Genomic DNA, 12,590 nt, shown 5'->3' on the forward strand with positions numbered 1-12,590 from the left:
TTTCCCCCCCCCCCCCCCCCCCCCTCTCTCCCTGCCTCTTCTTCCCCCTGTACATTTCTCTGCAACCCTGGTCCCTCCCTGTTTTTCTTCCTCTGTACACAGTATTCCTAATTCGAGCAGTGTATGCTCAACTGAAAGTATGCATACTGTTGTTCTAATTTTTAAATGGCACAATCTTTAATACTACAAGTAACAAATCACCCACACAGTGAAAACATTACTAATAAGGGCCCCAAGGTTCAGTTCAAAATGACGATGAATGTAGTGGTGATGGATCGACCACTGGGAACATCAAACACACCTTGACTGGCTCTGAGGATTCATTCATGTGTCATTGTCTAAAGCAAACTGAACTCATGATTGAATGCTGTCTTTTGCAATATGAAAAAATGCACACATGCTACCAGTTTTGTCTTAAGAATAAGTGATTTGCAAGCACTGCTTATGTGCAGACTGCAAATGGTGACAGCGTCACATTTCACAAAGGCTCAGGCACGGGGGTTGTGTTTTGATTAGTGAAACGTGTTAAATTTAACAGAGAAAGAGGAAATTATCTCATGTTGCAAATCACTGCTTGCATGTTGCAAATTTAGGGAAATGGGACCCAGTAAGTGCATGCATCATTTCCTGTTATGCAATTTGTATCCCATGGGGGAAAGGCAGACTGCCGTTAATGGGTATGAAGGCATTCACAGAATGCAAATACAATGAATAGCTCTTGCTGAAATAATGCATCATAAACAGAATAATAAAATGATAATCTTCCGGATTATAGCTTGAAGTATGCAAAATAAACTAAATTCTGCCTTCCGTGTTCCTATGTATCTGTCTCTCTTCCCATCTTTCATCATCTGGATGTCACCAAAGTAGTTTTTCTTGCATTCAAAAAGTTTTTTATGACTGTACAACATTTTTGGTCGGAAGAAAATAAGACAATTTACAGTTCTGAGTTAGGTATAAATGCTGTATTGTGTTTTTTTTTTAATCATTGTCATTAGCAATTATTTACAGTATCCTGGGAAAGTCTGCTGAGCATGCATGTTCTTGTGCTGATTTGAAGTTAAGTGTTTTGGGCATCTCAAAAATAGTGGCTGATGGAAAGGGAGAAAAATCTTTCCTTACTGGTTTGTAAGTATCTTAAGTATCTTCATATGTTTGTTGTGTTTCCATTGCATTTATCCCATGTTACACAAACATACTTTTATAGTGTCCCATGTGAATGAAAATTGCAGCCCCATCATGTCATACACATTATCCAAACAACTGCTTTCTATTAATAAAAGAGTCATTATTATGAGCTATTACACCAGAATTTTCAATTGCGTTGATAACACTGGAGAACATCCATCCCTCTGTTGTGGTAATTATAGCTCACTGAAATGTAGACATAAATGAAATGATGCAGATGTAGAAAATATCTGGCCCTAAAGCCTCAATGAGGCGTACAACTGGGAAATAGTTTTTTTTTCTTCAATTAAATCCAAGTGTATACTTAGCTTGGTGAATGGGGATTTAAAAAAAAATCTAATTAAAACGAAGCATAAAAACCAAATATCTCATTAGCTGCAGACAATAATTATACAGAAATGGGACAAAATAATCAGATTACTATCTATCTATCTATCTATCTATCTATCTATCTATCTATCTATCTATCTATCTATCTATCTATCTATCTATCTATCTATCTATCTATCTATCTATCTGTCTATCTATCTGCAGGTTGTGGCTCTCTAACTGCTGTTTATTCACACAAAGATGGAGGGTTACAACATTTTGAACTTCAAATTACTTCAGGGATATGGCTCAAGAGTTGACACAAACAGACGAGATCACCCACTCTTGCATGTCTACACAGAAATGAACTGGACTAATTAACATCCCTACTCTTATTATGCATCCATCCATGTGAGAGATACCTCTGACAAACCGAGTTAAGAGGCAGAGGCCGACTGTGTTTGTGGCTGCGAGCCTGCCTGGGCCGAGAAGGGACTTCTCATTATGCATCCTTCCCTGAGATAACACTCGGCCTCTCCCAAGGCACCGGGTGTCACTGTGATTAAACACTACCCCGCATTAATGCGAGCATAGTGGCGTGAGAAAACATTGCATGCACCTCTTAACGCTCCTAACTTCCCCGCCCCCATCTTTCCTGCCCATTCTCTTCTCTTCTTCATCAACCCCCGTCCTGCGGCCACCATCTCACCTTCCCCACCCTCCTTCTCGTTCTCCCATCTCAGTCAATCACTCCTTCATGAAATCACAAGGTGACACGGTCGGCGTTGTCCTGGTAACCATTGCGACACAACTGTTGCCTGGTCACCGAGCACAAACAAGCCTGGAGCCAGGCGAGGCTTCTATGTTGGGGAGAATGAGAACAAGGTACGGGGGGGAGTGGCGGGTGGGAATAAAAGGCTGGAGGGAGGGTCGGGGGTGGAAGGTCACATGCTGGCTGCTGCAGTCCTACCTCGCTTTAATTTAATGATACCCTTCAAGGTGGCTTCTCAGCCCAGAGTACCGTAACATAAATGTCAGGATAAACTACAAATGAATTAAACACATTTGATTTGCTGAGAAACCTAATATTACTTTAACCCATACATTTATAATGAAGGTACAAGCTATTTTCTTTCACCAGCAGAACTGTTCTCTATTATGACTTTATTAAACCATTAAAATGACAGTGTTTTTATATTCATACTCCCGCAGTCGGGATTCATAAATAGGGCACTCTAATGAAGTACTCTATCAAGCTTGCATGAGCCTTTGGAAGTATTATTTAGTTTTTAACGGTGGTTCTAATCCAGCAAGATATGTCAATATGTAGTATAGGATCTGACAAAATGATTCATGCAATGTAATAAATCAATTCAACATTCTCCACTAATATCCATTAACTTCCGGTGGAGGAAAAAAAAATATCAAGAGATTTAACCTCTTTGTACGCTGCATTAATCTTTTTGCAGCCATAACTGCCCTGCTTGTTGTTGCACACTTGAATGCCACATGGGAAAAAGGATGCACATAGTGTTGTTTGGGGAAACAAAATATGATATTTCTATATTTAAAGCCACACATTGACTTCGATAACTAACTAATTTTTCATCACATGCAAGCGTGAATTAAGGCTGTGACGGATATATGAATAGGCACCATAGCTTAAGGTGTCACCGATTTGTGATACCAGATCTTAAATATGGCAAGAAAAAAGAAAGGCTGGCTGAAAGAGGGGGACAAAATGTGTTTGTTTGCAAGGAAGGTGTTGTGAGGGAGGTGGAATAAATTGACTGTTTACAACAAACAGACCCAGAGAGGGACCTTGAATGTCCATGACGAGCTCCATTCCCTTTTTCACTTTCAAATCACCTTATCCAATGCTTTTTTGGAAGCCATCCTAAAAAACCAAGGCCATAATTTCCATCCAATTTGTCCCCTCTCTCTGCATGAACACTGACAGATTGTCATATTTTGGCCACACTCCCAGAGGAGAACAGTGAGAGGCAGGAGGGCAGATAAACGGCTATTACCATTCACACCGGCTCATTACTGAGCATTTAGACCCAGGAGCACCAACCCAGAAGCTCCATGCAGAGGGTGTTCATGCTGTTCTCATGCCCACCCCAGGAGACATGCACCATGGAACTTGTGATTGACAACTGGAGCTTATTCATTCTCTTCTAAAACTAGTGACTATTTTGCCGTTCTTCCATTACCAGTACCAGCTCAACTCTACTCGACTTGGTTTGGCCGTCCTCCCTTTGCCATTGCAGATAGTAGGCTACCCAGAGATAGTACTCCTCAATGTAGCTGGTCGTCATAGCGACGCCACACACAACTGCTGCGACGTGATTTTCAATGCGACACACACACCAGCGACCCACACACAGCTGTTTCTTGATTTAAGTTTCAACATTACTCAGAATGTAAAGACAGGTAAGCGGTATGAAAACCTTACAGCTGTGTTTTCCTAGTTGTTGCTGCAGCGGTCTGTGTGACGGTGGGACCAGGAGGGCTCTGTGAGCGGGCGGCTGGGCGGCCTCACACACTCCTCCCGGAGATTGGCGCAGGCTTCCTCCGCTGACACTAGCAGGGCTCCTCAACATTCCAGCACATTTTTCTTCTGCCATCACTTCTCGTAAAACTGTCAATATTCGAAATCTACACAGTTGAGTTCTCACCTCAGAACTTCTCAGAAGTGGATTTAGTGATGAAATAACGTACGAAAACTGTAAAATATAAAACTTTATGCTGCTGGCCTCTGTCAGGTGCGCGCAATGATGACGCAGTGAATAGTGACGATTCGCTCTGACCAATCAGTAGTATGCTGTGTTTTCACGTCACATTTTAGTATCGCCTCAGCTTGCTTGGAACCTTGACGGAAGTGTTACGAAAAAAAGTACCTGGAAGCCGGTACAGGTACAACTTTTATACAATGGAAAACCAAAAAACGGTACCGTGCAGTAGAAAAGGGGCTTTACAAAACATTGATTTAAAAAAAAAAATCCATAGTCACCTAGCTTCCTAAAGATCACTCTATATAAACACAAGTGCAGCATTAAACCCTGAAAGTCGCAGTCACATTACATATGGCTTTCAACTGATTTGGTCATTTGGAGTGAAGGGTGAAGTACAGCTATAAGCATGTTTCTGCATACACAGCATAACATGTGCATTACCTAAGCAGCGTTAAAGTTTAAGCCTACCGTCATGAATCCATCCAGCAGGCCTGAGTCCGGTTTGGGTGGGGCTTGTAGCCGCTCCATTGACCACTTCTCGATGATTGACGACACCTGAGAGTTTTCTGTGTTGAGGATGCGGAACCCCGTCATGTTGACTCCACTATAACGATACGGCTCCATGTCGAGGGCAAAAAGGTCCTGGATGCATAAAAATGGAAGTCCAGTGTTGGGGCTGCAGAAATAATACATTCCTCATCTTTGCTTATACACCACTACACTGTACACCTCTCAGCTGTCCTCAATAATTTAGAGTAGTCATTTGAGTGGTAGCTTTAGCAAAATGAAGTGAGAGCAGAAGAGTGCAGTTGAAGGTATTTCACGAGTTATTCCATCTCATGCTGAGTCAGTAGCCTTGATAAAGGCGCGACTTTCAAGGTTACAGGCAGGCTTTTGGTGGACTGCCATCTATCATGTGGTAGTGAAAGGACAACCCAATTGTCCTGCATACAGCATGTCTGGCATCTCACCAGGCAGATGTCTCTGGGATGCAACAACACAGTTGACAGAGCAACAGCAGGTGACGGACGCAGAATGGGGGTGACACGGTCAGTGTTTGCTATCCTATTCCGAAAGCAGCATGGATGGCTTAGCACCAGTATACAGCAGCTTTGGCCAGCATTGTGGCCTCCAACCTGCCAAACACTGGCTGATGTTAAAGTAGGCATGTTTCCACCCCGACAAGCAGCAGCATGCGGCTGAAACAGGCCTATAATGACTATTGTCTTTCCTTTCCCAATGACATACCTGCTGTCACTCACTACCCTTTCATCTAGCCAGGTAGGTTCTTATGTGGGAGCACAAGGGATAGTTTCATGTCCTTTGCACTAGTAAATGTCTTTTTCAGGACAGCTTTCTCCAACCTTTCCCTCTGCCTTTCCAATTGTGCACCAAACAACACAGCATGCCATTTTTTTGTTAGAGCTATAATGGACCAAATGGGTGACAGTCTAATTTGCTCAGGGCTGTTATCTGAGCTCTCAGTCTTCTGTTCTCTGGGCTCAGCGAAGATGTGCTGCTGTTCATTTGGTGCCTAGCAAGTAATCTTTGTAGTGGCTAGATCAAAGAACTTTGGAGAACTTCAATCGCTGCCAGAATCAGAATAAAATATATCCAGCTGCTTTTGTTTACTACACTCAGGGTTGTGGACAGGCAGGTGGGGTGGAAAGGTTGGTGCAGAATTTAGAAAACAAAGTGAAGTTTCACAACTGATCCTTCAAAATGCAAAGAGATACTTCTAATCAACTACATGACAATGACTCTGCTTTCAAGGCCATCTATTTCTATCAGCACAAATTCAGGCTGTGGTTCAGGTTCAAAATGCTTTGCACGAAATGACAATAATAGCATGTTTTTCTTCGACTGGCTCCCGGTTGAGTCGCATTTAATTTTATTCCAAGAGAAGAAAACCTGCTATCAGACACTCAGACAGATGGATGTATTTCTGCCTTGCAATCCCAGAAAACTAAAACAGTTCAAACCAACATAGTATATAATTAAATTTTGCGCCAGCATACTCACCAGGGTAGTAAAAATATAATGGTAGTACTCTGTCATCATACCCATGGCCAGGGCCTACAGGGAGAAAAGAATAGCAAGTAGTAACAAAAAATCAAAGCTTAATAAGCTTATTAGCATATTATAATTTAATTGTAATTCTTCATTGAGCTTCAATTGAACCGGTATAGTCACTCTGACACTGACATATGTTCACTGGCCAGAAAGGCAGATGAGAAAGAAAACGTTTCACACTGAAAGAGACCACGGGCGTGTCTAGACAATTTTGAATTGGTGGGGAAGGTGTGGTTGGTAATCGATTCAAAGACATATTGAATTTTTATTATACTCAGAATGAGATGGCACATCTAATCTTCCCCCCCACAGCCCAACCTTACCCAGAGACTTTTATGTTAAAAAAGAATAATGGCAGTAGACCAACATAGAGCTCAAATGACACATCTAAAGCTTCTTTAACTGTTTTGAAAATGTATTTTTAAGTGCATATTTTTCACACAATATGTTGTTTGTGCCGATATGATTTTGATTTCACAGCTCCCTCTCTATCTGAATAAGCATTTATGAAACAAACATAAAACGTTCCAAAGTCCTTGTTATTTTCTGTGTGCAAATTATTAGGGCTCTTTACAGTGAAGAAAACACTGTGGCCATAATGACTACAAGGAAGCATTGCAGGAAGAGGCACTGAATTGAGCTGTTGACAGTATGTCTTGTTGTGCCTACCAAGTATTCACCATCCACAAATAAGCATTCTTGTTGCTTCCCATAGACACCCAGCTGTATAGAGAAATCTAGCAGTGTAATGTGCTTCTGTGAAGACTTCAATTCAATAAGAACCCCCACCATTCTCATAAATAATGTGCCTCTGATAAATGAATTTAACATGCCTGTGAGCAGACTAAGACTTTCTAATTAAAAAACCTTTATTGTCCAGTGGAGAGCATCCATTATGACGGGTCAGTAGTTGAGATCTAATATTCTATAGAGAGATAAAAAATGCACAGAGCAGATAGTAGGTATTTGAATCATTTGCATCAGTGCTTAAATAGAGAAAGAGTAATAAAAGGGAACACATATGAGCTTTTTGTTTTAGTACATATACATAATGAATGAACTATATGTCTATGTATTGAGTACTGAGTCTATGTTTCTATAAGGGGAAATTATGTAAATTTGGGGACTGCAGATATTTCGCTTTTAATTTAATTCAGGAGGTGCAATGACTTATCTAATACACAAATGTACTGTTCCACCAACTTAACGGCTCTTACATATTGAAATTCAAGGTGAATAGTGTGAAACCCCAAAGTGTTCACAATTAAATAAATAAAAAGAAATTATGCAATAAATAATCATATAAATAAATAGTAAAATATATAAATAATTTAACTGAAGAAATGATTAAAATTCAACACATCAAAATGAGATGTTAAATAATCAGTAATTTTGTTTTTTTGGATACCATTTTTATTTAGTTACAGACATCTTTTATTTTAAAAGTTATTTTTTATATCATAGCATTTCACGTCATTCTCCATGGCAGTGGTGGTATCTTTCATACAGTCATGTAGCCTACCCCAATAATATGCCTCTTTATGCTAGCAAGCTCTACTGCTGCTAAACATATTTAGCCAGTTAGTAACTGTAAGCGAGAGCTACAACAAAGTCCAGTCAAAGTTATTCAAAATCAACCAACTAGAGGCTGCTGCTGTAAATGAACACCAACAGTAACTAAACATCTAGCTTTAAAGCCTTAGTTTACCATGACTGCTCCTGCTACCTACCTAGCTGTCTTAGCCAAGCCAACCTGTGAGCCGGATTCTCACTCAGCATCAAAGTGAAGAGCCAATGTTAGCCATGTTGGCTAGAGCAAACAAAACCATTTGACATTTGCTGCTAACATTGTGTCTTCACTTTGATGCTAAGTAATAAACAAAGCTCAATTAGTTAGGCCCCGATCAGAGAGAAAGCGTTTTGCAGGTTTGAAACGGGAGGCGCACAGCAGTGCCTTTTTTTCCGTTATGTTGCTAGGCAACCACCGAATCAGCTGTCCTGTCAGTCTAATTAAAGTTTATAGCGCCAGCATCTGTAATCTTTGGTTATCTGGTTATTAGCAGAAACTTGATCACAACTCACAGTTCTGTGTCTTTTGTTGCTAAAAACATCTGCTTTAAAAAAATAGACCAACAGAGGGCGCTTGCTCTGGCATTGTTTGAGGGTGTGAGGTGTAGGCTACAAACACGCAGGAGAGAGGGAAATGGAGATCCTTGTGGGTAGCCTACATGACACCCTCAGAACGAGAAGACACCGCTGGTAGTAGGCTACCACCAGCTGGTCCAGGAACTTCGTCTTAATGATGGTCGGTTCAAGGTTTATTTTAGGATGACTCGGTCTCTGGACAATCCAAGCAACTGTAAGCTTCCGTCACCACAACGGAAGGCCCGTCTCTCCATTTATATTATTGGACAATGGAAAAAAAACGCCTATGACGTGGGGGGCTTTTCTGCCTAGAGATCAATTTTTTTCAACTCCTGCGCTCAGAGCGCTCCTTCAAAAACGCAAGGCGCCCAGGGCGCATAAACAGTGCCAATAGAAAACAATTAAAAAAATAGGCGCCTCTCTGCAAAAAACGCGTTCTGTCTGATCCGGGCAGCATGTGCAGTCTCATTAAAGGTGGCATCGCAATTTATTTTAGAAGAGTTTTTATTACCCTATATTGCTGAAATTATCTTTACATCCCCACAGCAACCAATAAATCAAATGCTCTGACACAAACATGAAAACAATCCGGTATCTGTGGCTGTTGCAGGACTGTAATAAGCACATGGCTGACTTACCAGCATGTCTACCAGCCTACCTGCGTGAACTCTGCTCCTAAGTGTTGTTCTTCTGATTGGCTAGTAGCCCTACTAGTTGTCTCCATTGGTTAGGTTGGTTAAGGTTAGGGTTAAAAATGAAAAGTAGCTGGAAATAATGACAGACTTTGAATGAACTGTCATAAATGTATTATCACAATAAGAATGAAATAACTTTTTTTTTAACAGCAAGTTGAGGTTTAATTTATTGAATAATGTCCCAGATTATTATTTATTATTATTTTTTATTTTGAACAATTTATTCATATGGCGATTCATTTAATAATTATTAATTTATCTATTCATTTAATATTGATCACTCGCCATAAACAGTCCCCCAGGTTTGAATTTTGCAATGAATCATGGCTCATTAAGCTGGATTCACACCTGCTTTAGGATCCAGGCAGCCATCTCATGGCCACAATCAAAGATGACATGGAACTCCTTTGCCTTCTTCATCTCCTTCAGAAGTGGCTTGGCGTCCTTGGTCTCTGTGGGCAGCTGTCGGATCTTCAAACGAATGTTGTATCGTGACGGTGCCTTGATCAGCTCCTGCAGTCGAATGAGACCTGCAGACAAAAAGGACACATATAGCGTGAAAAGGAATTTTAAAGATGCAGCAACATTGTGTGTTTGATCTGCTGCCATTTTGATGCTGAGGAGGCCACAAAAACCTAGTGGATTTAGGTTTTCTCAAAAAAAGGCTCATATGCATGCCTTCCTAATCCACAGTCTATTGATCCTCCCACTCGTCCTTGGCAAGCAAACAGACTGCTACAGACCTATCAAGAGAATTTAACACCAACCAAGCTAATTGCACTCTTTTATACCAAAATGGAAAGAACCTCAATCCGCACCCGCCTACAGAAACTTCCAATCCCGCAGAAGTCTCCCAAATGTTGATCCGCTACTGTCGTCCATGATATCGTACAGTAGCATGGAATAGGTTCAATTTCACCCTGATGGAAAGCCGTGGTCAGTCCTGCCTCTCCCGTCTCTCTCACACACACTTCAGATGTGCTCTGATGAGAGAGGCCCTGTTTGCTCGGCTTGTACTTACCCCTAGGGAGTCTGATGCCGCCGTCACATATTGAGCTACAATCTTCACCTTTCATTTCTCGACCACAAGCTCAGGTAGAAAGCTCTCCGGGAGATACTGTGATGAGATTACAATGAGTTTCTCCCTCAGTAAAGAACTTCAGAGTGCAGGGATGAAAGAGGCTGGATTGATGGGAGAGATGATTACTTGTCATGGGTATAAAAATGGATGGAGCAGTGCGGATAGTTTGAGAGGGAACTGGAGAGAGATAGGATTTTCTTTTTTTCGTGGAACCACTTTAAGATAGCTCAGCCTATTTTTTATTTTGAAATGAAGTGCTGGGTGAGCAGTTTAATGGTCTTACTGTGAGTGGGGCTGGGTCTCCCTGAGGCCTATAGAAAGATTGGTGTGAAATAGGAACATGCAGGTCTTGTTGTGAAAAGTACCATTGTAAGGAGGAATACTGAACCTCCTAGAGCTTTCCTCAGGTAATCCCAATAGATCCCTACTCTAGGGCATGTCTGTGTCTCCCTGTTTTTGTTCGTACTGACACTTTGGGAGGTGTTAAGCAAGAAAAAAAAATCTGTCAAGGGAGCTCAGCGTTTGGGAAACACTGTCAGTGTAGATGTTTGTGGGCTCTGGCTAATGCCTTCAGACTTTCCCCCTGGATCTTCTAACGGCTGTGTGTGAATATTTTATCCCCTCCGATAGTTTTTCCTGCCAGCCGTCAGATAGGCTCCAATCAGCAGCACGGGGCCCTGGAGCATGAAGCTGTATGATTACAGCCTGGGACCAGGTGGAAGCGGTTTGGGGAAGCAACGCGGCTATGCAGCTGTCACACTTTTCGGGGCGTCAGGTGTGTTATAGCAGAAATGCTCCACAGAGGAGGCCCTGTCTGACAGAGAGAGAGAGGCGAGAGGTCACCTTTTGGCATCTCACTGGGGCAGTTTGTTGGAGAACGAGGGTGTTAACGTACTGAGCTCCAAGGCAGGAAGTGAAGAGAGGTCAAGGAGATGAGTCAGAATAATGTGGCACGTGGGACGAGTCATTGGGATATCATCTGAGGTTAGTGTACAGGCGCTTGCATGCTGCAGGATTGGCTTGGACTGAGATGTATGCAACAAATGCGTCGATACTGGAGGACACAAAATAGTAGTAAAACTATTACAGGATTAGTTGTTAAAAGGGACAGAAAAGGGTTTAAATTTCTATTTAGCGGCACAATTTAAGATGTCAACTACAAGACGATATTCATTTTTCTAAGAGTAGGGAGTGAATTCATTATGCAACCTGTCTAAAATCCAAAGCTCCTCTCAGCTCTATCTAATTTACTTACATTAAGTTGTCAACCACATCATGCCAAATAGCTCATAAATTTGTGTATGAGCGCTTTGAATATTGTTATCTTCTCTGGAGCGATTACACTTTTCCTCATAAAAATATCACTGTGCTCCAGCTAAAATAGAACTCGTCTTTTAAAATGCATATTACGAGCCACTTCACAAAGTCATTGGATAGACAAAATGGCTGACAGAGACATTTGATAGCCACCCTCAGAGATCAAGTGTCTCTGTGTGTTATTAATGGCTGTTGTCAGCCCCCACATACTACAATTCTGCATTGCATTAATCTGAAGAGACATTGGGTCATTCTGGGTAATGTGGTTCTCTTTTTTTCTATTCTGTTGTTCATTCTTCTGGAAGACTGACATGGGCAGCACCTGCAGGACTGAGGCAGAACAGTAAGCTATTGATTTCTGAATTAACTTGACAGGTTACAAAGCACTCACTGAAACAGTGAACTCTGAGCAGCAGTGCTACTTTTTGTGGTTGACCTGGCACCTCTTGTTTTTCTGGACATTTTGGAGTGTAAAGGCTGCAGGTTGTACACATTGTCACACTTATCATGCCAAACAGACACACCAATAGAAGATGAGTACAGACACCAACTGTACCTGTACCTGTGCTGTCGTCATACACCACAGTGACTGTTCTCCACTTGAAGAAGTGCACCAGGTCGAGGATGGCTCTACTGAGGGAGGAGAAGTCGGGGTACAGGCTGACATAGTAGGAGTCCCTGTTGTCTGACACTTGATGCTTCCACTTGGTCTGGATGTGGGGCACTCCCAAAGCATTGCAGATGGATTGGACTGCATTGGCCGACGAGCTATGTGAGGGGCCAAAAATGGCCGCCACTCCGAGGGAAAGCTGATCACATGCTGGAAGGGTAGCAAGAGGCAGAAGCAACAGAAGCTTAGTGTTTCTGTTGGGCTTTTAAATGTCATTGTTTCTAAATTTTTTTTAGGTGTTCAGTTTTTGCCTACACGTGTTACACCAAACAAACAATAAGTAACCGGAACAGGTGCTTGATAATGGTCATAGCCCAACTGATGATCAGTGGGCCCCACCTGTTTTGTTTGCGAGGACATGCAAGAATGCCCAC

General features: G+C 41.8%; 1 protein-coding gene across 4 annotated transcripts in view; it reads right to left on the reverse strand.

The window, feature by feature from the left end:
* Positions 1 to 12,590, reverse strand: part of LOC123977290 (glutamate receptor ionotropic, kainate 2-like) — a 64,503-nt gene that overhangs the window by 33,399 nt on the left and 18,514 nt on the right. For 2 of the 4 annotated variants that reach the window (XM_046059865.1, XM_046059863.1), the window contains 4 exons: positions 12,103 to 12,366; positions 9,497 to 9,678; positions 6,258 to 6,311; positions 4,704 to 4,877 (listed from right to left, as the gene is read on the reverse strand). In XM_046059865.1, coding sequence (XP_045915821.1) covers positions 4,704 to 4,877; positions 6,258 to 6,311; positions 9,497 to 9,678; positions 12,103 to 12,366 — 674 coding nt within the window. Of the gene's footprint in view, positions 1 to 4,703; positions 4,878 to 6,257; positions 6,312 to 9,496; positions 9,679 to 12,102; positions 12,367 to 12,590 lie in introns of those variants that run through there. The other 2 variants (XM_046059864.1, XM_046059866.1) reach the window with 2 other exon arrangements.

The sequence above is a fragment of the Micropterus dolomieu genome, linkage group LG10 (genome assembly GCF_021292245.1).
Source record: "Micropterus dolomieu isolate WLL.071019.BEF.003 ecotype Adirondacks linkage group LG10, ASM2129224v1, whole genome shotgun sequence".
Lineage (NCBI taxonomy): Eukaryota > Metazoa > Chordata > Actinopteri > Centrarchiformes > Centrarchidae > Micropterus > Micropterus dolomieu.